Genomic DNA, 24,244 nt, shown 5'->3' on the forward strand with positions numbered 1-24,244 from the left:
TATACCTCCCATCCCTGGGTTGAGGTCAAGTTATGGGAATATTGATAGTACCATCTTACCTACGTCTTTGTTGTAGATGTTGTGTCAACTTTCAATCCTTCAGTAATTGCATTGTACGATTCGTGACTTGCATTGGATTCTCATGGATATTGCTCCATATGCGATTATTCCATTGTTGCCACATGCTCCAAAGTATCATTGCCATTGACGTCACTTGTGTATGATCAAGCCTATGCTAAAGAGAAAAAATAACCCATGTTGTTGAATTTGCTCCAACAGTGGTCTTTTGCATAGTATAATGCATTTGTGCCAACAATTATGACCATTCCTGCACATAAAGAAAGCATGCGAACGATCTTCGATGCCATCATCACACAAGACACGATGATCTGGACAATTTACACCCATATTGTATAATTTCGAACACATAGGAAAACAATTCTAACAGATTCTCTGTAAAAAGGTTTTTAACCTTTGGTTGTATGTCTAACCTCAAAATTAGATGCCAACTTCCCACGACTTTGAGATTTCAAATATCAATAAAATCATTAAGATAGAATCAAATAATTGATAGCATCTTGTCGTTAATAATTTGGCTAATTAATAATCTGACTAATTATACAACGGAAATGCCTTATAACCTAATTGTTTATATCAAGGTGACTTATCCACTTGAAAAAGGATCTCTTTAATAAAAAGTTCCTATTAAAGTATGGGGAATGTGAGTTAGTTCATGTTGTACATATCTATAATCTATAATGTTTTATGGTAAGTAATATTGATCATAGGTCATTTATAATCTATAATATTTTATTGTAAGTAATTTTGAACCTAGGTCATCGCATGGTAATAATCTATAATGTTTTATTGTAAGTAATGTTGATCCTAGGTCATCGTATGGTTGGGAATGAATACATTAATGTTTTATTGTAAGTAATCTTATTTATCGTATGGTTGGACATACTCCATTTAGAATGTCTTTAATAAAATTTCTAATTCTCAATGTAAAACCTTTTGTTTATTAAGAGCTTAAAGTATTAATTATATAATGTCTTCAAGGAAGGTTTTAATTCTCAATGAGAATCATTTCGTTTATCATAAATTTAAGATATCAATCATACAATAATACTTTTAATGAGGTGTGCTAATTCTCAATAATCAAATCTTTAGTTTATCAAGACTTCATTTTTTTATCAAGCATATAAAATCTTTTCAAGGGTGATATCAAAAAAGAGTATGAACATATTGATAATTGATTATCAAAGTCAAGAAACAAACACCATATAAATAAGTATTTCAAAACTTAAAATAGACAATTGTGTAGTTGTGTTCATTATACAAATTTGAATTTTGTTTTAAATTTATGGATTGAAACAATTTTTTTTTCTAATAACTTTTATTTTTATTGTTTTCACAATTGGCTCGTGCATCTCACATACCCAAGTTCATTTTTTAACTTAATAAATAGCCGTATACTAAACCCACTACATGAATACTGAAGTTGAAATTGATATGTTTTTTTATCTCAACCCTCTAGTTCTCAAGAAAAGAGACCATAGTATACACCAAATACATGTGGTCTTTCATTTCCTTTTGTAGAATCCTTCAAGTCGCAACAAAATAACTCTCAAATGAATAAGAATGACCAGACCATTAATCATATCATGGTACATATAAATCTCTAGTTATTATAACTGAACACATCGAAATACATACATACACAGATTGATAAATCGAATGTATAGTACTCATGCAGTTTTGCCGCCAGTGGTATATGTACACATATATTAGAGCTGTGAAAATCAAGATTAATAACGGATGGCATCTCAACAAGCCTTCTTCATATGGCATACATGCCATGGTGTCTTACATAAAACATAGATACTACACTTGTTCCTGCTGTACTGTAGGTCCTGGTGCTATCGCAAATTGTAGACCTCTACGCTGCCCAGATTGTAGAACAAAAGCAACTTGGGTTGCTGCTAGTGCTGCAGCCTCCTGTTCCAAATACCAAAACCAGTAAGAAAATCACAGAACATACTCCGGCATGTATTGTAATTTCCCATAACACATTGTATGCAGCTTGAAACAGAACAACATCGTATAATTTCAAAACAAAACCAATAAAGACTAAGTAACTCGGAACAAAATTTAGTCATAACTAGAATGAACACTGACTTGTCTTTGTCGCCGGCGTTGCAGAATACTGATTGCCCAAGCCATAATATAGCAAGGTAAAAGAAATCCAGCAGCTCGAAGCAAGAAAAGCTGCAGAAGATGGTAGGCTAATTAGATTGGCTCCCCATCACATTTTATTAAATCAATACAACAGTAGGCATGTGAACAATTTAAGCAATAGAGACAAATCACTTACAGAGAAAAAATTGGACGGATCATCATCAGAATTATCACCATCTGTTACAGAGAGTGCATGCCGCAGAAGTAAAAGGGCCATCAGCTGTAACAAATAAAAAGAATTGGGTTTAAAATCATGCAAGCTAGCATACTGACGTAGTCAATACAAACACTGAACAAATGCAGTGAGGCATCAGGGCTCCTAGCAAGAATAATTAATTTCTTAAAATTCTATATATATAAATCGCAGAGAATGCCAATAGCTTGACATTTTTGAGCCTATAACCTACTGTCTAGTAGCATGACAACAACAAAAAGGATGGTGCAAATAAAAATGACCAAATTCTAGAGTTTTGTAAAATGGAATGCAAGGTTAATAATGGCTTACAATTAGAGCAGCTGAGCGGCAAAATGCAGCTCCACTAGCATTAGAAGCAGCATACTCGTCATATTCGGCATCCAGGAATTGGCGTTCTGCCTCTGCAATAGCCAATAGTCGAGGATCACGCAAGTCCAAGGGTGAACCAGACAATGTCCAGCCTCCTCTGCAAAAAAATTTCATGACAAATGAAGTAGACAAGTTCAAAATGTCAATAAATAAATCACAGTAGCCTCTACATAACATGTATAGTAAATAATGGGCATAGAACTAATGGCAAGGCAACATAATCTCAAATAATATTTTGAAAAAAAAATATGTATCATCATACCCTATTTCAATAGTGGTTTCTTCAGGATTAGGGCGAGGTGGTGGGGCAGTATACCCAGGTTGATAAGGCTGAGCATTGCATGCACAGAAGAAAAAAAGGCAATCATCAGGGACAACAACAAAGATAATATAAGTGGAAGGATTTCAATTCACACATGATAATGAGCATTGGTTTCACTTCAAAAGGTTAAGAAAAAAATAAACAAGATACAATGTTACAATCTAAGAATACAAACTGTAAAACCAAGAAGTATAATTTAGATATGCACATGCCTAAAGTTTCCCTGTTCCCCCAATTTTTTCTTTTCTAGACAACGCAGAAATAAAGAAATCAAATAACAAATGTATCCTCATTCAGGGTAGGAATCTAAAACTCCAGAATATCTTGGATGCCTCTGGAAGATGGCCATGTTTAGTACAAGGGCAGCATTATATTCCATCCTTAAATCCCATTTCCCAACTAAACTGAAAATTAGGATAACTTCTATAGATTAATTTTTAGCCATCCATCACACAAGTCCAGGAACATTATGTGGTTCTGAAACAAGATACCAAATACATGGACCATTTGGTGCTACAGAGTTATCACCATGATGGAATCCAGAAAAGGAATGAATCCATTAGAACTATTGTGTATATCTTATATGTCGGATACAATGTTATCACATGGACCATTTCAAACCCACGTAAATTACACTGGAACCCTACATGTCAGATACATGACTTGTGATCAACTTTAAGCAATAAAAGCTCTAATGTTACTGAAGGAAGACCATCTCTGTGGCTTGTTTATTTGAGAAGAAAGGGAAGGGCATTGCAGAAAAGAGGCGACAGTTAGAGGTACTGTTGGTAGATGATTATTCTGAAATCAGTAAGCAGGCCCAAAATTCTATTAGAATGAGTACGCACATGCATAGTGGTTAGGCAGGAGGGTGTTAAATAAGAGTTAGTCCAATGAAACTAGCCACTTTGAAAAAATAACCATGCACATAATTTTGCATCACCAACAAAAAGAAAATTGATCAAGAAAATCATTAAACAGAACATACCTGATGACATATCTCACAAGTTATGTCTCCTTTCTCATTGCACCAATGCTGGACACACTTCCTGTGAGCATACTGTGCAAAACCAAATACCAACAGTTCAAGAATCAGGAAGACCAAAAATAGGGATGGAAAAAATAAAAGTCAATATCTCGCACAACAACAATGTTCTTCAACCTTCATCTAAAGCTGGGTGATGGATGCCATCACATTAACGCATTAATCAGCTCAATAGCAGGAACCAAAAATGAGTTTCTCACAAGATCATTTAGTTCTCAATCCCCAATTTACAACTGATCAAATTGGCAACTAGGTTAATTAAGTTACAACTAATCCAGTGGCAGACACCAACACGACACCAGCGCATGTGGTTACATTCCATTAGTATTTCATTTTCTCAAATTTTTATTGGTGTTTACATGTCAGTGTCATGTTCAATATCCATGTTTGTGTCAATGCATCGTAGATTAGGAACGCTGAGTATACCCAACAGAATGTTTCATAAATTCATCTAGATCATTGAAGAAACTGGAAGGTGTGCATATACATATACACGCATAACAAAACTTAAAACCTTCTACCCAGGCAAAAACATACTCTTTTGTCGATAAAGTAAATTCCATCAACACAGACTCTTCAAGGTTAAATAACATACACAAACAAAATTCCACCCAAAAAAAGTTTCTGCCATTTTTCACATTGATTCATTATTTCTAATCAAACATCATTCATACATTCCAAAAGGCAAAAATAATTATAATTAACAAACAAACCAAAACAACTCTTTTTGCCCCTTTCTAATCCTACAACACATTCCTTCAAAAAAAAAACACTTCAAATTTATTAAATAAACAATAAAAAGATAAAAAAGAGAGAGAGAAAATAATGAAAGATAAAATTAATACCTTAAGACTACCGCTGCAGGCGCAGGGAGTCTCCAAATTGGAAACGCTATCCTCCTCCTGGCAGATACGGCACTCCACCATCTGGATCAGCGGCTCCTCCTCATCACAATCCTCAACCTCACGATCCACCGGCAAAGTGGATCCGGATGGTCCAGAGGCGGCATCGACGGCGGCCGGAGATGGCGATGGTTCGGAAGGAAGCTGAGCAGGCTGCTCAACGGGGTCAACGGGAACTGGTCGTTCGAGATGGTCAACGAAGAGTACCAAGTGATCGCTCATTGGAATAATCAACAAAAATGAAAACCCTAACAATCAAAAAAGAAAAATTATTAAAATTGAAAAGCCGAAATTGTAAAATGGATGGGAAGATCGAGAGAGAAAACGAGAGAAAATATTACCGAAAATTGATAATTGGAAAGAGGATGAAATGCGATTGAAAGTTGAATTGAAACAGTGTGTGTTGTGTTATCTTGTTCTTTAGAAAAAGGATAATAATAATGATAATAATAAAATAATAATAAATACAATAAAAAGAAAAGTGGAATGGGTATGGTGAATTTTAACGCGTTTGCTTGCTCTCACGCTTGCTGGGTTGGTTTCAACTTTGCCGAAACACGTGTGAGTGGTCTTTTCACGATTAGTTAGGACTTATGTTCTTGTTAACCCAACTAATGTATTTATTGGTTTTTTAATGACACCAAATTCATTGTTGCCTTCGTTCATTACCAACTTCGTACTTCCATCCGTATTCCGTAACAGTAAAAACAATAACTTATTCCCTAACAATTATAAAAAAAAAAGAGGTTAGAATACACTGTAATCCATTAAGTGAAAATAGAGAGAGATTTTATATCTTTATTTAAGTTATATATAATTAATTATTAAATAATTTTTATATTAAAAAGTAGTTGATATATTTTGTTAATCATTTTTATTTTTAAATGTGTTTTTATATAGTTTTTAAATATAATTTTTTATTAGCCAATTTGATATATATAATTACTAATAAAACTTTGGAGTTTGATTGTGTGTTTAATTCCTCTAAATAACTCTTTACTTCTATATAAGTATTAGAGTTTTGCTCATATTCCTCTAAATATTACTTCTTAGTTCCCCCACTACATTAAGTTATATCTAAATTTTTTATTAGGGTTTTCCTTATTAAGTCATCTTAATTTTATTATATTTATATATCATTATCTTTTTATAGTCGTTGCAAAAACATATACTTGTAGCACATGAATGAATGATGTGAATTAAATTAATGATGATTGTAATGTATATCTCAATCTCATTCGTTCACTTCTTTAATATAAAGTTATTTTTGATTGGTCTCGTAAATATAATTTATTTGATAGTCGTAATAATATTCATATGTAGAGACTCAATTTGAAATTTTCTACTATTTTACACTTAAGATATGTAATTTTAGCTGCTAAACTACTTAATAAAAAAAATGTTGCTCGATCGACATAAAGATGAAGAGGTAAGATATAGATGGTTATAGTTCTTAATTAAAAAAAAAAATTGTATAATTTCCTCTTAAACAAATTACTTGAAAAAAATATTGCTAAATTATAGACATGTCATGTAGTCTTCTAAACCAAAACAATAGAAAAAAGGAAAATTTTATACCTGTTTTAAAAGATAAATTATTTAAATAAGAAAAAATAAATAAAAGATTAAACTGTTATAAATAAATAAAAAATCTCAAAAATAATTTTTCTAAAAATATTAAGTTTAAAATTTTCTATTTAAAAAATCTAAAATTTCCTTTTTCATTTTTTATAGTCAAATATTAATAAATTAGTTTCTATCTTAAATTTCCCCTCATTTTTATTTTATCTATCTATACTCAATAGAAACCTGAATTATTATATTAATGTAGAATCATATCTTAAATATTGACTATATTTCTTGACCCATGTTAGCTAATATAAATGGGAATGATGTAAATGAGGTTAATAATATATGATATCATTGACCATTTTCTTGACCTATGGTTGGCTAACATAAATGGGAATGATGTATATGAGGTTAATATATGATATATCATCACTTTTTGCCTTGCATTTCCATTTCCTACGATTAGTTTCGTTTTAGTTCGTTTACTTGTTAAAACATTTTTTATTTTTTTTCAAAAACGGTACTTATATGATGAATGGTTTAATTCTACTATTCTAGTGAAGTTAATTGTTTCAGCCAATAGTAAAATAAATAATGATATATCATAATATTAGATGTTGGTGATGCGTACAATAACAAGTATGTATAATTAGATGAAACTTTTTCGTTATTACATTAAGTCATATTTTTTAATGTTTTATCATAATTTTTAATTATTTGCTTATCTAATTTTTAATTTATTAAAATTTTCTTTTTGAAAAAAAAAAATTAGGAGCCTTGTTGTGTAATATTTGAGCAAATATTATATAAGTTACTTTAATTTAGTTTCCTTTAGCATTTTTTGGTTTTTTTTTTATGCATCATTTATTTCTTGAATTTATTTTAATTTCCCTATTATTATTTAATTGAATCTTTTTAAATAATAAAGTTTAAATCCTAAAAATGCTATAACAAGGGATAGAACCAATTAACTTCAATACATAGGTTAATTCTTTGCCAACAAGATAAATTATCTTTTGTTAAATGTGAGCAAATCTAAAATATATCACATTAGTTGATTTTTTTTAAGGCTAATAGAAAACTAATATATATAACAGTGTGGGTGTGTATATATATTAAAATTATATAATTTTTAACATTTAATTATTTGTTTATTTATATATGATATATTGATTATTAATTGTAGTTAAAAAAATTGCACGGTTGAATTATAGAAATTAAAATTTTTAAGACATGGTTTTTATAATTAGTTAAGATTTAAATATCAAATTATCGAAATCAAAATTTTTAAGTTATAGTTAATCTAATTAAGTTAAAATGAATCGTTCAATCATTAAAATTACAATTTCTAAATCATATTTAGTCTAGACTACCTTCTTTTTGTTATTATGTCTAAGTAACATGTACTTAATATAGATAGATATACTCAAAATAAATCAAAATAGCAAATTATTATTAATCGAGTTGGATTATAATAAATAAAGATATAGATATAGATAGATATAAATATAGATTACTGAAATTGAAAATGGAAAGCCAAAAAATTCTCACCTGTTCTATTTACATACACATTTCAAAATAGCAAATTATTATTAATCGAGTTGAGTTGTTGGAAATAACGATGACATTAATGAGAGTTAGTATTTGTGTGAATTGAAAAATAAGAAAGTATCACATAGAAGGAATATCACACACTAGTAGTTTATAAGGTGGAAGTATGAAATTTGGGGTGTACCCCAAAGAGTACCCCAATTTTGTGAAAGAGGAAGAACGCAAACAAAATTGACCACCACACACGCGCCCCGCCGTTAGGCCAGAACGTGTCCGAGCCAAGTGGTGTATTATTTTTTAGTATATAAAAAATTAATAAATTATTTAATTATTTAATATTAAACAAATGCTTTCGTTTTTATCTCTCATTGATACGTAAATTACGTAATTGTATTCCACTAGTCAAACCCTAATCTTTGGACTCACACATCTGATTATTGCCCGGTAAAAAACATAGTAAAGTTTGGAGCGCACGTTTCTGTGATAAAAATCCTAGGGAAGATTGGAGCGCACATTTTGTGAATATGGACTGATGGATCGCTAGTTTTTCTCTGATCTAGTTGCAGATTTCCTCAGTTGGAAACACATACCAAAAGTTCTCCGCATCTGAGGTTTTTCTCTACTTCTCCCCCTTTCTTTTTCACTTCTTCTCTTTTTTTCGAGTGATCATAGTACCATATTACGAGTGACAGTCATCTAACTGTCATATTGAGGATGTAATTCTAGAACGGTTTTCTATGGTGCAGTAGAACTCTGATACAGTGTATTTGGATTATTTTATCCTAGAGACTTCGTGGTTGATAGTGTGCCTTGCATAATTTGGATTGTGTCGCGAAATGTCTTAAAGAGAGCAACCTAGTATGCGACTCAAAAAATGACATTCGTGTTGTTCCAGAAACAGGCAAACTAACAGAAAATGATAAAAAAAGATGTTGAATTAATCCAATGGGAATATTATGATTACTTATGTAAGAATTATATTCTGAATGGACTTGTTGATGATCTATATGATTACTACAATTCCAACAGAAATACTACTAAATATGTTTGGGATGCTCTAAAGAAGAAATATGATACAGAGGAAGCTGGAGCCAAAAAGTATGTTGTTAGCCCCTACATCAAATATCAAATGACAGATCAGTGGAAGCTCATCCTCATGAAATCCAAAAAATAGCTCATGAGATCATCTCTAAAGGTATGTCTCTAGATGATTAGTTTCAAATTGCTGCTATTATTAACAAACTGCCCCCTACTTGGAAATATTTTAAAAATTCTCTCAAGCATAAAACAAAATAATTCTCTTTGAAAAGTCTCATAATCTGCCTCAGAATTGAGGAAGAATCTCGTAAGCAAGACCAGAAAGATGCAGTTCTTCTTGTTGCAAATAACAAGAGGAAGAAATTAATCGGTGCAGTTTTGAAGCCAAACGACAAACAACTTAAGAATTATAATCGCACCTTAAAGAGCAACAAGAAGAATGGGAATCCTCATAAGGTCTCAATTATAAAGCAGCAATCACCTCTTAAAAATGGCCCTCTCCCACCCTTTCTCTACTTTAATTATGGGAAAGAGGGTCATATGGTTGGCAAATGTAGGAACAAGTCAAGCCCTGCTCAATAAGCTAACTTGACTGAAGAGCAATTTATGGCTATGAAAACTAAGATCAACTTTGTTGGTGGATCAGATGGATGGTGGATAGACACTGATGCCTCGTGCCATATCTTTTATGATCGTGCTATGTTTGAAACATACACTATTGATGAAGATAAGAAAGTATTGTTGAGAGATTCTCACACCACTAATGTTGTTGGTATTGGAGATGTGGAATTAGTATTCACATTTAGAAAGACCTTAATTCTGAAGGATGTCATGCACACTCTAGAAATAAGGAAGAATATGGTTTATGGTTTTTTCTCAATAAGGCATGGTTTACTCAGTCTATAGGGGCATATTTGTACACCATTTCTAAAAATGGTGTTTTTGTTGGGAAAGGGTACGCCACCGATGGCATGTGTAAATTGAATGTTGAAATCAATAAAATGTCTCATTCTGCTTATATGTTGTGTGATTTTCCTGTGGAAATGTATCCGCAGGTAACACATGAGGATTTACCTGCGGAACTGTAATAGTTCTCATCTACAACTCATTCTAAATAAACTTGTCATTATTGAGTTTTTAACTTTGATTGTTTTCCAATTAAAAAAGAAAAACCTTGATTACTTTTAGTTTGATTAAGATGTGTTAAATTATGCGAAAGTTTATGTTAAATAAATATGTTTGTTTATTGCAGTATGTTACTGGCTAGAAATTCTTAGTTTAACTTATTTTATATCAGAGTCTAATGTTTCATTGTTTTAAAGACTTGACTTTTTTTTATTTGATTAAAAGGAACAACATTTTTTACTGTGCATTGCTTTTTTATACAAATTGTGGAAAATGGTAACCCTTTAGAAAAGAAAAACTGGTTTCCTGATATTGAGCCTCTGTTAAAACTCTTTAATTATGAAAATGTACCCCATTTATCTTAATGTATGATGGTTTTATCACAATGTTCATGTTGATGAAGCAACAATTGCAACAATAAGAAAAAGAGATTGTTGAGACCAACAAAAATTTAATCTTTCTCATGCAACATTTAGGATTTGTTGGATCTTCTTCTCGTCCAAGCTCATCACCACAATCCAACAATGAAACTGATGAAGATAGTAGGGATGATGACATTGGTAGTGATCATATTTAGTAGTATTTGTTTTTATTTTGTTAATTTGGTTGTATCATGTATTTGATTATACTTAGTTTTTTTTTTTGAATCATGCTTTAATTAATACTTAGTTTTGATTTAAGAATATGATATAAATTTTGTTTCGGAGTATTGCAATAGTATTTCAATTAAAGGCTAATGTTAAATATTTAAAAAATGTATTTATAATAATATTTTGATATATTTTTAGTTGAAATTTTCATATAAATAAAAAATCAGAAGAAATTTAAGCAAATATCTTGTGGAATTTCTTTGAAAATAATTTTGAGGAGAAATTACATGCGGAATGTCATGCAAAAAGTATTTTGGTGCAAATTTCATGTGGATTTTTCTTAGATTTTTCATGCAACAAATATTTATAGGAATAGTACTACAGATATTTATGCATGAAAATGTCGTAAGAAAATGTCTTCAGTTTACGGAATGTTTGATGTGTAATTTATTTACTTTTCCTAGGGATTCAGAAATCCTCATAAAACAATTATCCCTGAAAGTTTTATGTGTGGAAATGGTTTCACCAGTAAATCTGTAGGTAATGTGTGTTCATGCGGATTTTTAACTTAAATCTGCAGATAAAACGCTAATTTTTAGTAGTGTTATTTGTTCAAAAGATCATAAATTAGTCATTAAATCCATTTTTACATAATTCACGAAAGACACTCATAAATTATTTTTGGTTGATAGTTCTTTCTTTTAATCATGCTCGTTATGATATCAACTATAAGAATAGAGATAAAAAAAAATATATGCATATATTTGATAAACATCTATACACTTAATAGAGATAGATAAAAATAAAGAGTGTGATATGATATATGTAATATGTTGATGATGTGATATGAAGATAAATAAATAAAAAATGATGTGTTGAATGAGCATTTGAAAATGTGAGATGTCTTTGTAATATTACTCTATAAAAATCAACTAGAACAATTAATGACAAGTATAAATTATGTAAGTTCCATTTTCGGTCATGCGTTAATCCATTAATTAAAATAGAAATATTTTTATTAATTATTGTAAATTAGCTTGAATTTACATAAAAATCAATGTAGTTAAGAAAAACATCTCAATTAACATGCTTGAAACTAAACCAGCATAACAACCTATGCCAAAAAAAAACTATAAAAAGAATAAGGCTCAATCCTATAAGAACAATAGATTGATTGACTAAAACATCAACAAAGAAAACAATAACTCCATTTATAGCTATGGCAAAGAAGGGAAAAGAACAATTTCTTGCTCACACCTTTTGCATAGAAAAATATGAGGAACTTGTTCATCATTTGGAATTCTAACACACCTAGTATGTTGCCAAATTTCACAAATATCACAACTCACCATTCTCTCACCATCATCTTCTTTAGTTCCACAAGTACACTCCACAATACCTTTGTTTGGATCCCTTTCACATATTTGTTCAACCATCTTGTTTATTCCAATATCACTACCATGCCAGCCTTCAACTACAAGTTTTCCACCAACTTCAATCATACCAAAAACCATTTCATTTCCCTTAACATTCATCAAATTCCCACTTGATTCCACCACAAAATTCCTTAACCCCCAATAAATTTCCCTAAAATTTCTTTCAACTTCTAACTTTAAGTCATTAATTGTAGCACAATTTTTCAATGCGATACATTCATAAGGTAGCATTGGCAATGACTTGTTCAAATAATAATCATGATCATTTTCTACATTGTTAACATTCCTCAACAAAATTGTGCAATAAAGATTGAATTTTCCTTGTGATCCTAATTCAACTTGCAAAGGAATAATCTCTCCATAGTCTTTAATAAGATATTTTGTGTCAAGAATTATCCTAGCTGCCAATGGTATAGCTGAAAGAAATTCTGACCCTATAATTGGTTTTGTGTCAATAAGTATATACTTGTACAAACAAATCATATCCTTCATAAGTTGACCTCTTGTGATCTTATACTTGTCCTTAACTTTATTACTATTACTCAAAATCAACCCTTCATGACAAGGGTAAACATTAGAAATATCTTCTAAACAATACTCCAAAACTTTTGTAACCGGATTCAAGCTTCGACGAACCAAGTAGTTTCCAACAATGTGGTTACCTAGTGACTTCAAAACAAAATCCAACAAGCCCGTGTCGCCGATGTAGGCGCGTGCGGCGTCCCTCACTTCTTGTCTTGAAATCCACCTAAATTCTGTTCTTTTTAAGGCCTCGACAATGACCCTTGTTGCCATTTCGATCCTTTTAGGCGACCAACGACAATTCGTTTCGACTAAGGAACTTGTGTTGTAGGAACCAATGCATGTTTCGCGCGGAAGGCGCGATTTGAGCTCTAACATGTAGTGAAATAAGTCACCAAGTGTGATAAGAGAGTGATCGGAAAGTGTTTGATACCTCGAGAAGATTAATGGGATTTCATGATTTGAATTTCCAATGTGGTGTGTTACTAGATATAGTGGCATGCTTCTTATTGCTTCTATGGCTTTTTGGTACATCGATTGAGTTACACCAAAACATCCTCGACCAAATTTGTAGCCCCAACGACCAAACCATGGCTCACTATATGCTATTCCATTCACAAGTCTTAGTTCCATGCCCCTTTTTTGTGATGTATCATTCAAACTCACTTTCCTATTATGTTTGGTACAAATTAATCAATTAGTCTTTGTTTATTTATTTGAGATCTTTGAATGACACTTTTTTCTTTTAATTTACACAGTTTTTTATATTTTGTTTTTGTTTTAAAGGTTTCACAATTTCTTATGGCACATACTAAAGAAGAAAATATGTAATGAGTAATGAAAGTCATGGTCCCTTGGTGAATTTGGTCAAAAAATTCAGATTTTATTTTTAAAAGGCAAAAAAAACTCAAATTATGAATGATAAAAAATAACAACATTAAGAGAAATAGAGGGATATGAAAAGAAATAAAAGAGAGAAATCATCAAAGATAATAGTAGTAAAATTGTGTTTAAGTCCTATCTCAACTGACAAATGTCGATATTGTTAGATTAAACGTCTTGTCTCGAATTCGAACTCAAGACCTCATAATTATGTGAGTTAATTACGATGAAATTTATATCTTTTATAAAACAAACAAAAAATAGTAGTAAAATCAAATTATGTGAAATTTTTTCAGCTCAAATTTGTATTTATGATTTATGGGATATCAAATAGGTATTTGCATTTTTCTCAAAAAATAATTGAGTTTTACACACATGTTGGAAAATATTGTCCTCCGGTGACGTATATTTTTCTTTGATGCAGCGCTACTTTTTTTAATAAATGTGAAATTTAAAAAGGTGATTATGAAAATGGACACAGGGATCTATTATGAAAATATACGTTGGGTTCTATAAAAAATTGAAAACAAGTATTAATGTGATCAACTGATGCTTAACAAATTTCAAATGACGATTAAATTAATTAGCCATTTTAAGATATTTAATTTTTATCATAAACTATTCTGTCCACTATTTGAAATATTTGAGATTCAAATTTGTATTTATGATTTATTCAATATCAAATAGGTCTTTATATTTTTTCTAAAATAAATTGATTAAGACATGTTTGATTTTTTCAAATAAAATTGATTTTAACTTAAAATTGATTCTAATTCGAAGTTAGAATTCGTAAATTGAGTGAAATTTTCACAAAAGCTTAACATGAAAGGTAATTTAAATAGGTGAATTTTAACAAATTTGACATAGTAGAAGTGTGTGAAATTGACTAACCTTGCTTGCAATCCATTGCATAAACGATTCCAAAACTCCATGATTTGGTTCCCACCCAAATTTGAACCCGTTTCCAAGCCATTCACACATAGCAAATGTCCGAACCCATTAGAGTGAAATACACCATGCATCATATGTCCCTCTAATTCTATTAATTTTGACTTACCATTATTCATTGTACCAATTGAATCACAGCAACTTTCACAGCTCGCACATGTACTTAATGCTTCCTTTGAGGGCAATAGGAAATGATACTTCTTATTGCAAATTAAATGGTTGCCCCATCCTAAACCCCAATAAAATTGAAGTAATCAACATGGTAAAAATGATCAGCAAAATAGCATCTATTAGGTTACAAAAAGTTGGTTCATTACATATTAATCATGTGGCCAACTAATTATTTTTTATGAGAATTTGACCTACTAATTTGGTTCATAATTTTTAATCATATACGAATTAATATTATATTATAGTAATTAGAATGCAAAGCAAATATTATTATATATTAACATTACCAACGTATTGACAATGGTTGCAATGACGATTGATCGCATCCTCAATTGATTCTTCAATCACAAACAACAATATATGCAAAGGTGGATGATGATGCAATTCAAGTTGAAATGACCACATTGGCATTCCCATATTTAAATCACTCTCTAAATTTGCATATTCAAGTAAAGTATTCACATTTTCACGAAATGATGCCCCATTAAACATAACCGGGTATCCTTGTTCTCCAAAATTCTTGAACCTAAAAACTCTCCCACATCTTTTCCTTTTCTTGTTCCCAATCACATCAACATTCAACATGGCCTTTTGAGAAAATTAATGTTGTTTCTAGAATTTCTAGCATGTTGGAATCAAATGGAACTCTTATATATACACTATATGTTATGTGTTATATACTTACATGTACACTCACACACTTAGTGCCTTGAAATAAAATTGGATGTGTTAATAAAGAGTTGTGATGACTTGTGTAGCTTCTATTTGCATGACTCGTTTCAAAATTGAGTTTCCTAGAAAATTTATCGTAGTAACCTACGAAATGGTTGGTGTTTTGAAGTAAATTATTGGTACCATGCAATTATAGCCTCTTACGTTTCCTACAAATTCTATATGGTCAAATTGGAGTAGTTGATTCCTTTCTTATAGGATTAATGGGAAATGCAACATTTCTTGTCTAACTACCGTTTGGGAGTTATAATTTTGTTAATTAAATTAACTTGCATTTCATACATTGGTTTGTGACTAGAGCTATTAAAATTAGTAAGTGTTATATAAAAGTGATTGATTGTTATTATATGGCGTATGTGCCAAGTGTGTTTCTTTTAGCCTATTACAAAATTGCATTTTTCTTTCTTTCTTATACTTCTTGGATCTAATTATTTCTTCGATTTTTTTATGGGTTTTTTAAGGATAAAAAAGGAAAATATTAACAAAGAGATATTTAGCAATTTGATAAGAAAGGCTTTTATAAAGAAACGGAAATTTTTTAAGGTGGCCTAGAGATTGTAGATAGAGTTATCGAATTTGTAATCTTTGATACCTTGTTAAAAAAATAATATCTTAATGATTATTCAATCTACAAGGTTATATACTATAAATAACGGTTGATTAACTATTGAACTTTTCAACAAGGGCTAGTCTTTCAAATCATTGGTTGATATTTGAAAAGAGTGTTTCAACAATATTGATGAGGAATGTTAATATGTCGTCAAGTCTTCATAATAAGACTACATTTATTGTGGTTGAGTTAGACCTCAATATATCTAATGTTGAGATTATCACTCTAGGTCTCATGGTGCCAGTTCCAATTATGTTTGTGATTTCGCAACCAATGAGGTCATATTGTGTTCTGACAAAAATATTTACACTAACAATTTTTTTGTAACGGGTTAAACACCGGTAAATTATAAAACTTGTAACTTTTGGGATTCATTGACGGTGTATTAATAAACTTAGCCATAATATTTGATGACCTACCATATCTAGTCCAATAAACTCATGACGCACTTATAATTTACAAAATATTAGGTGGAGATCCATACACTTTGTATACACATTGAGAGAGAAACACATGAGAGAGAGAAAGAAAAATAGAGATGGTAATTGGATAAATGTGATATGTTGGTGAGGTAATTGAGAGAGAGAGAGAGAGAGAGAGAGAGAGAGAGAGAGAGAGAGAGAGAGAAAATGTGTTGAATGGATATTGGAAAATTAGGAGTGTCCATGTATCTTTGTTTTGTTGTCTAATTGAACATTTAACATGTCTAACAAATACTGTAGGACCGCATTGGAGGTTTGTTCGAGTAGACCTCAATTCATATTAGTTTGACTTCGGCTTTTTCATGGCATAATAAAGAGAGGTCAGAACCAACACACTATTTTCCACGGTTTAATGAAACTCGATTAAATTTCAATTTCAACCAATGGACATAATCACTCCTCACATGAGGATAAGTTCCTCTCTGCATTTAGCAATTGGCAAATATACCAGTTGAGTCTTTCTTTTTTGTTACAAAGTTAGGTAAAATTACACAAAGATCACATAAGGTATTTTCTGTTGAAGGATGCAGCATCCAATTCCACCAAGCAATTCTCCTAGACTGACTTGCTCCACTTCTTGCCCTACTATTGTTATCTGTAACCAGTATAGCGAGTGGCAAAATACCAGGTTCCTGGATTCGGCTAAACTCAAAATGAAACTTACTTTTCTATACTAGTTCCTCAAGAATAGTATCAGCACATGCTGCATCCAAAGCCAAATGATATACAATCTCAGTCCCACTAGCATGGCCTTGATGGTATGATGCGGCATCAAGTGAGAAAGGATAAATAGTTTCCTTAAAAATCACAACATGCCTCCATGTATGTATACCAAGAACAAGGATCTGATCTGCAATCAAAGCATTATCTACCAACTCGCGTAGTTATATAACGTCCCTTTTCTAGGTCATAAATTGTCTTCAGCTGAGGTTTCCTCCACCGAGATATAGACCATGCTGTAAACAACAGTATCATAAAAATTCCAACCAGTGAGAGGAGAGTAGGCGATCCATTACTGAAAATGGTGGCAACCCAGTCATGGTTCTGTATATCTGCATCATTTGTAGTTTGCAGAATAAAAGCTCCCAAAGCCCAATCAAGTGGAATACTTCCTACCTGATTAGCAACCTTGATCCTGGAAAACAGTGATTTTGCTCCATTAAGATTTTACCAATAGGGACACACAAAAATTGACACGAGAAAACCAAAAAAATATATATATGCAATCCCAACCCCAGAAATGGAAAAGTGCAACCACACACACATGAACCTGAGAAAGCATGTTACAAAGTGGGGCCAGGAAACTAGAGGCATAGAGATCAAGTGCAAATAATGCCATCAAGGGGCATGCAGTAATTCTTTTTTCAATTTAAAGATTTTGGATGCATGATATAGCAGAACAGAAAAACTAATGGTAACCAAGTCTGATAGAACTCAGTAACAATGGATAATGCAACTGTATATTATTGAATTGAATTCAAAGAGATGAGCTCAAAGCTCTACAATATAGAAACGTAATAACCAGAGTCAGATTATCCTCTCTACAACCAGTTCTCCTGGAATCTAGGGACACATCCTAACTAATTCTCATTCATCTCCCCTGGCCCCACTTTTCCATTCCTACGATAAACCTTCCAGATGGTGGGCCTAGAAGGATTGGTTGTCAGTATTGGATCATCTGTGTCATGAGGCCCAAGGGTTCTATCAAGTGATCATAAATGTGGCAACAGAATTCCCAATATGCCATATTGAAGACCAGATCCATGAAATCATCATAAATGTAGCAAGAAAATTGTCTCAAAATGAATATCATTCTCAATTATTTTTTCCAATTGTACCCTTCAATTATTACTATGTACAATACTTTCAAAGCATTAATTCTACTTTGCATTTATGATAATAAAAAACACACCAATAGTTAAGGACAATTTGGTAATATGATTATTCTCTTTCTTTTATTTATAAGCATTTCTTAATATACGTGAAATGAACAAAAGTTACATTCATTATATGACACGGAGGGAGTACTTGTTTCTAACCCAAACCTAATTTTGGGTAAATTATGCTTGCTAACCCAAGGGACAGGTTGGGAAAGATTATACTTGTTTCTAACCCAACCCTAATTTTTATCGGGTCATTCTTTAGACTCTAACTCATCCCTATACCTGAACAAACCCAATGCTCTACGAGTCAAGTTAAGAGTGAGTCTATTTAAGACAAGTCCAGGTTGGCCCAAAGGACAGTTGAAACAAAATTATAAGTTTATCAATCAATTATGACTAAAAGTTGAGAGAAAGATTGAACTTTTTAGTATTTAACCATGTATTCAAACTTAAAACACGACTCTTATATTAGTAGTTGACTACAAGAATTATGATACTCTTCTTGCTTGTATCCCGCATGGGTACAAGCAAGAAGGGTATCTTGTGTAGTTTCACCAAACTTCAGGAAGTTCGTAATTTGCCCTAAAATTGTTGTGTAAGAATGGGACTGAATTTCAATGCCAATAAGGAAATACTATCTATCTCTGCATTCTACGTATTCAAACATTTTAAAAGAAAAATATATGGTAGTACCTCTCATCGTCCATCTCAATCCCAAGACTGTCATGAAGCAGAGCAACAATGTATGCTGAAGAGAAGCAATGTCGAAGTAAATCTTCCTCATTATGGGAGACATACTTTTTCTTCAGCCTTAACCAGTTCTCTGCACAGAATTCTTGCCCAGCAGTCCTCAACTTGGACAGATAAGCATGTGGCCCCAATCCAAAAAACTAACACAGCACCAAAGAATCAAGAATCAGTCTAATGATATACTCTCACCGGACTCAAATATAAACAAAAAAAAAGTAAAAATAACTAAATACAAACTCATTAAGAATATTAGTTAACCTCATTTAATTTTCTTAATGTAATAAAAAATATCATATTCTCCCAACTACCTTTTCTATCCATTTTAATTTTATGAGAGCTTGTTTCATGAAAATATTAATCGCAGGGTATTTCGGGAATGATAACACAACATTAAATACGAAGTTAGTTGAAATTGGTTTATATTTGAGTCCACCAAAGATGACTTGTTTTTCGCTTGTATTTGAGTCCGAAGGTTGTATCAATAATTATCAAAACAGCAAAAGCAAAACTGAGCATGCTGCATGCCAGCTGTTAAAACAATAATAGAGTTGTGGTATATTAACATCATTTCCAATGCATCTACAAACACAAATGCACAATCATACTGAACAGTAGACAAGACAACACTAAATGAAGCTTAACATATTAACCAATGACCATAAAGCATAAAAAGAACCTTGGATGTGTGAAAGAAATTTTCTGTAGCCAAAAATTTCCCTTGAAGCTTAGGTATAAACGTTGACCCTACATCGCAATGCTCATAAGAACATGATTCTGCAAAAATAAAAATGAAATAACCAACTTTAAGACAAACAACAATGAAGAAAATCTCAATTAAAAGGAACAAGTTAGTAAAAGTGAATACAACCTTTCCCCTTTTGTAATAGCATCAATGCTGCAGATCTACACTCTGAAAAGTTTCCCCTTGTTTGGACAGTGGGCTGATATTGACTTTTTTCACTGTGTGAGGTATGAGAGGACTTCCATGAATCAACATTATAAGAGTACCCTGCAGGAGTACAAGGATCTATGTGCAACCCCTCCCGAATATTTTGAGAAGCTGCACTGAGGAGAATAAATAATCAACTCCAAATCATTTTACCATCTGAAGAAATTATGTAATTATGCTGCATGTCCGCAATTATCAGTTAAACAAGTAAGAAAGAGGGGAAGGATGCCACCTAGCGAAAAAATTGACAAATGATAAAAAAATAAAAATAAAAATAAAAAATACACGGGACATGGCACAACTAAAGGAGTGCATAAAGTCATCAAATTCCTCAATGTATTCGTCACAATAATGTAGACAAATTGAACATTGTGGAAAAGTTTTACTGTGTTCACTACATTAATGTTTAAAAGTCAAAATTTTACAAGAGCATATAGCACTTGTTCACCCCTGAAAACTTTGAAAAATGCACTACATATGAATAAAACTATGTTAAAATGCTTCTATAGTATTTTAGCCAGAATAACTTTGACGGTAACTAGAACATTGTCATTTAATTTTGCTATATATTTTGAGAAAAGCTACTAATAATTTTCTTAGAGGAATCTAATGCTTCAAAAGTCAAAACTGCAAAAGGCAAGACATAAATTAAAAGAACAATACAGCACAGTAGTTAAGTTCAAAGGTCTCATAAACTCAACGTCAGTAATTACCCAAGTTAAAATCGCCTGAAAACAGCGCTTCTCTCCATGAGTCATGAGCAACATTCTGCAAAATGAATAACAATCAGAAAGTATTAAACACTGAGATGTCATTCCAAATCTAGAACACATGATCAGCCATACAACTAGCAAAGAGAATCACATTAAATTACAAGAACCCAATAGGAACCATTAACTTTTTGATATGGGTAGGATATTAAAGCAATAAAGTTGTGAACATTACAATCCCCACTTATAAGTAACAACATCAAAACAAATTTTTCATAAGTTGTTACTGGTAAATTGTGATTAAGAATCCAGTACATCAGTTGACACAAACAAGCTAATGAGCCTTAAGGAAATACTGAATACAGAAAAGAGATTAATAATAACCAGGCCATAATGAAGCAAGCTGTGGCTGTAAAGGTTGTAAGTGATATTCCCAAGTTTAACAGTCCGTGAGAACAAAGGCAGCATCGCTTCTCTTGATACAAAGGTTACCTACAATAAGAGTAAGGTAGAAGAAATTCATTTGTCATGATTCCAAATAAGTGGATCATTCTCTAAAACATAAGCTTTATTAAAACTCCTTAAGCAACTGTGGTCAAACCGTGAACAACTATGTATGAAGTATTAAAATAATTTGAACCTAATCAAAAAGAAATTTTTGAATAATAATATGGAAAAAGCAAGTCTTACCTGAGCAGAAGCACCACCAAGTTCAATAATCCCAGTTGTCTCCAAAGGATCACCTCCAAGAGTTCCCAGTGCATAATTAGCCACAACCCAAGCATACACTCCTTCATCAGAACCTGTAAAACCACAATAGAATAACAGAAGTTAAAAAAAAAGTTAAAGAAACCCAACAACCAACAAATGTATACACTATGATGGATCTTGAAACTACTAAAAAATAATTGAAAAGTTAAAAAGAAGGAAAAAACAAAAGACGCATCACATTTACATTCTGATGCTGCCGACACCAAAAAGATTGGCATGACAGCAAGCCAAACTGTGATCCCAAAAAAGACTGAAAGAGATGATACAACAGCTGCTGGGTTCACTATATTGCATCCACAAGCACTCTCTTTCACCATTCAATCTTATGCAAATATATTTCCTACAATCACTTAGTCAAAAAACATTCCAACTGGCCATTCTCCCTCTCTGCCTTTCATATACTTCCTTCTAAAAACATTAAATGGCCTCATCCTACTTTAATCTTCAAAACCAACATTATTGATATATCATACAACATACATTATTGGTGATATCAACTCTGAGATTTAATCATTGATGCCAGCATGGTAATCCTGCTTCTAGTCAAGTAAATTAAGAAAGCCCCGTTTAATAAACACCAATGCAATTATTCCATCTGGTCTCAAATTAATATAAACAAAAAATTACTCAGTGGTCTGATATATACAAAATTTAACGATTGTCACTCTATTTAATGATGCCATTCCTAAAATAACCCCCAATCAACATGCATTTTAGTTTCTAAAGACTCTTTTATTCGCATAGAACAATTTCCAATGAAGTACACTTTTCAAAATGCACTTGTTCTTTTATGAGATAAAAAAGATTAATTGCACTAAACATTTGTTAGCTCAACTGCCAAAATGTTGATATTGTTAGGTTGAACATCAAGTCTAGGTTCAAAGTCAGGACCTCACACTTGTGTGTGAGTTTCAAGTGGTGTTTACCACTCTATCCACAAACCAACCAAAAAATAAACTTGAAAAGCCTCTCCACTCTAATCCATCCTATACCACCAATCCAAACATACCAAAAAAACAAAAACTCAACTCTATTAATGCCAAGTCCCTAGATAACATAAAATACACAAATTTAGCTTCACAAAGATCAATTTCAAAAAAAAATCCCATAATAAAAAAGAAAAGAGAACCTGTTATAACAGAAGCCCAATCATCACTAAACTTGAACCCAGAAGAACGAAGAACCTTCCTACAAGATTCTAGAATCTTCTCCTGCACCTCAACATCCAGCATCCTCATCCCAGCAGTAGCCATAAGCTGAATCTCCGTCTCCCTCCGGCTCTCCTTCGGGATCCGACTTTTCGCAAACTCCACAAGCTCTGACAACGACCGACCCGCACCATCCGGATCCTCCGCAAACGACGACAATCCCGGATTCACTCTCATCGAATGCAAACCATTCTTCCCAAAATCCAACGCATTTTTAAACCTATATTTGAATACATGAACCCTTGTTCCAGTGCTTCCACCATCGAGAATAATACGGTACCGGAAACTAGTTTCCGACGAAGAAAAAAAGGTGTAGTAGGAGAAGATGAGGAGGAAAGAAAAGAAGAGTGGAATTATGAACGTGGCGTTGCACTTTGAAGCGTTGTAATTGTTGTTATTGGTTCGAGAGAAGAGATTGGTGGAGCGGATTTGCAGCTTCTTTGTTGTTGTTGTTATTGGATCCATTTGGTTTGGATTTGGAGCGATCCGATTACGAGCATTCAATCGTCGCATCAAAAGGATTGCGACAGATGGAGGAGGAGGGCGGAATTGTGGATCATGTCAGGGGGATAGAGGTATGCCGGAGATGTTGCCGGCGGTGATGGCTCTGTTCTCTCTCTCTCTCTCTCTCTAGGTAGGAACAGAGAAAGAGAGAGAAATTTACGGAGTGGACGAGAAAGAATTTACGCGATAGTGTTTATTAATTTTTAATTCGTTGGAGCAAGTTAATTCGTTCCCACACGAGTGAATAATAAAAGTGCTTTGAACAGGTAGAACCAAATAAATAATTGCCTATATTTTTTTATATTAAAATCTGTAAAACTATTTTTTATTTTTATTTTTTATAATTATTCTATATTAGTTAGTTTGACTTCTTAAAGTAAACAATTACTTTAGAATAAAATAAATAATATTAATAATTAAATAAATTATTAATATGTAATTATAATATCAAGTCTTAATTTATATTTTATTAATTTCTCACTTTGAATAAAATTTAATTATTATTGATATGCAATTATAATATCAATCCTTAATTCACATTATTATTATAGATGAAATTTAATTATTTTTGAATAATTTATTATTCTTTTTAACCTTGAATATTTTATTGTTAATATTCGTTATACATGCTTTATTTAATTTAAAAATATTTAAAATATTTGACATTTAAAATAGATAATTTAATATATTTGACTTATATTTAAAATAAAATCTAAAAAATTAATTCAATTTAATTGATTT

General features: G+C 31.9%; 3 protein-coding genes across 3 annotated transcripts; all 3 read right to left on the reverse strand.

Annotated features, from left to right (window-relative positions):
• Positions 1 to 1,632: 1,632 nt before the first annotated feature.
• On the reverse strand, positions 1,633 to 5,554 carry LOC101496707 (uncharacterized). The gene is made up of 8 exons (XM_004490002.4): positions 5,414 to 5,554; positions 5,016 to 5,320; positions 4,114 to 4,185; positions 3,066 to 3,133; positions 2,744 to 2,900; positions 2,375 to 2,458; positions 2,179 to 2,268; positions 1,633 to 1,998 (listed from the first exon to the last, which is right to left on the reverse strand). The coding sequence occupies exons 2-8, from the start codon at positions 5,292 to 5,294 to the stop codon at positions 1,885 to 1,887; spliced, it is 864 nt and encodes a 287-aa protein (XP_004490059.1). The 5' UTR covers positions 5,295 to 5,320; positions 5,414 to 5,554; the 3' UTR covers positions 1,633 to 1,884.
• A 6,583-nt stretch (positions 5,555 to 12,137) lies between these two features.
• On the reverse strand, positions 12,138 to 15,611 carry LOC101497016 (PHD finger protein MALE STERILITY 1). Its single transcript, XM_004490003.4, has 3 exons — positions 15,192 to 15,611; positions 14,677 to 14,962; positions 12,138 to 13,573 (listed from the first exon to the last, which is right to left on the reverse strand). Exons 1-3 carry the CDS (start codon positions 15,487 to 15,489, stop codon positions 12,163 to 12,165), a joined length of 1,995 nt encoding a protein of 664 aa, XP_004490060.1. The 5' UTR covers positions 15,490 to 15,611; the 3' UTR covers positions 12,138 to 12,162.
• A 1,455-nt stretch (positions 15,612 to 17,066) lies between these two features.
• Positions 17,067 to 23,695, reverse strand: LOC101497346 (probable apyrase 6). Its single transcript, XM_004490004.4, has 8 exons — positions 22,921 to 23,695; positions 21,711 to 21,823; positions 21,405 to 21,512; positions 21,024 to 21,078; positions 20,230 to 20,421; positions 20,038 to 20,135; positions 19,305 to 19,501; positions 17,067 to 17,863 (listed from the first exon to the last, which is right to left on the reverse strand). The coding sequence occupies exons 1-8, from the start codon at positions 23,510 to 23,512 to the stop codon at positions 17,593 to 17,595; spliced, it is 1,626 nt and encodes a 541-aa protein (XP_004490061.1). The 5' UTR covers positions 23,513 to 23,695; the 3' UTR covers positions 17,067 to 17,592.
• Between the last annotated feature and the right edge of the window lie 549 nt (positions 23,696 to 24,244).

This window comes from Cicer arietinum, chromosome 2 (assembly GCF_000331145.2).
Source record: "Cicer arietinum cultivar CDC Frontier isolate Library 1 chromosome 2, Cicar.CDCFrontier_v2.0, whole genome shotgun sequence".
Taxonomy (NCBI): Eukaryota; Viridiplantae; Streptophyta; class Magnoliopsida; order Fabales; family Fabaceae; genus Cicer; species Cicer arietinum.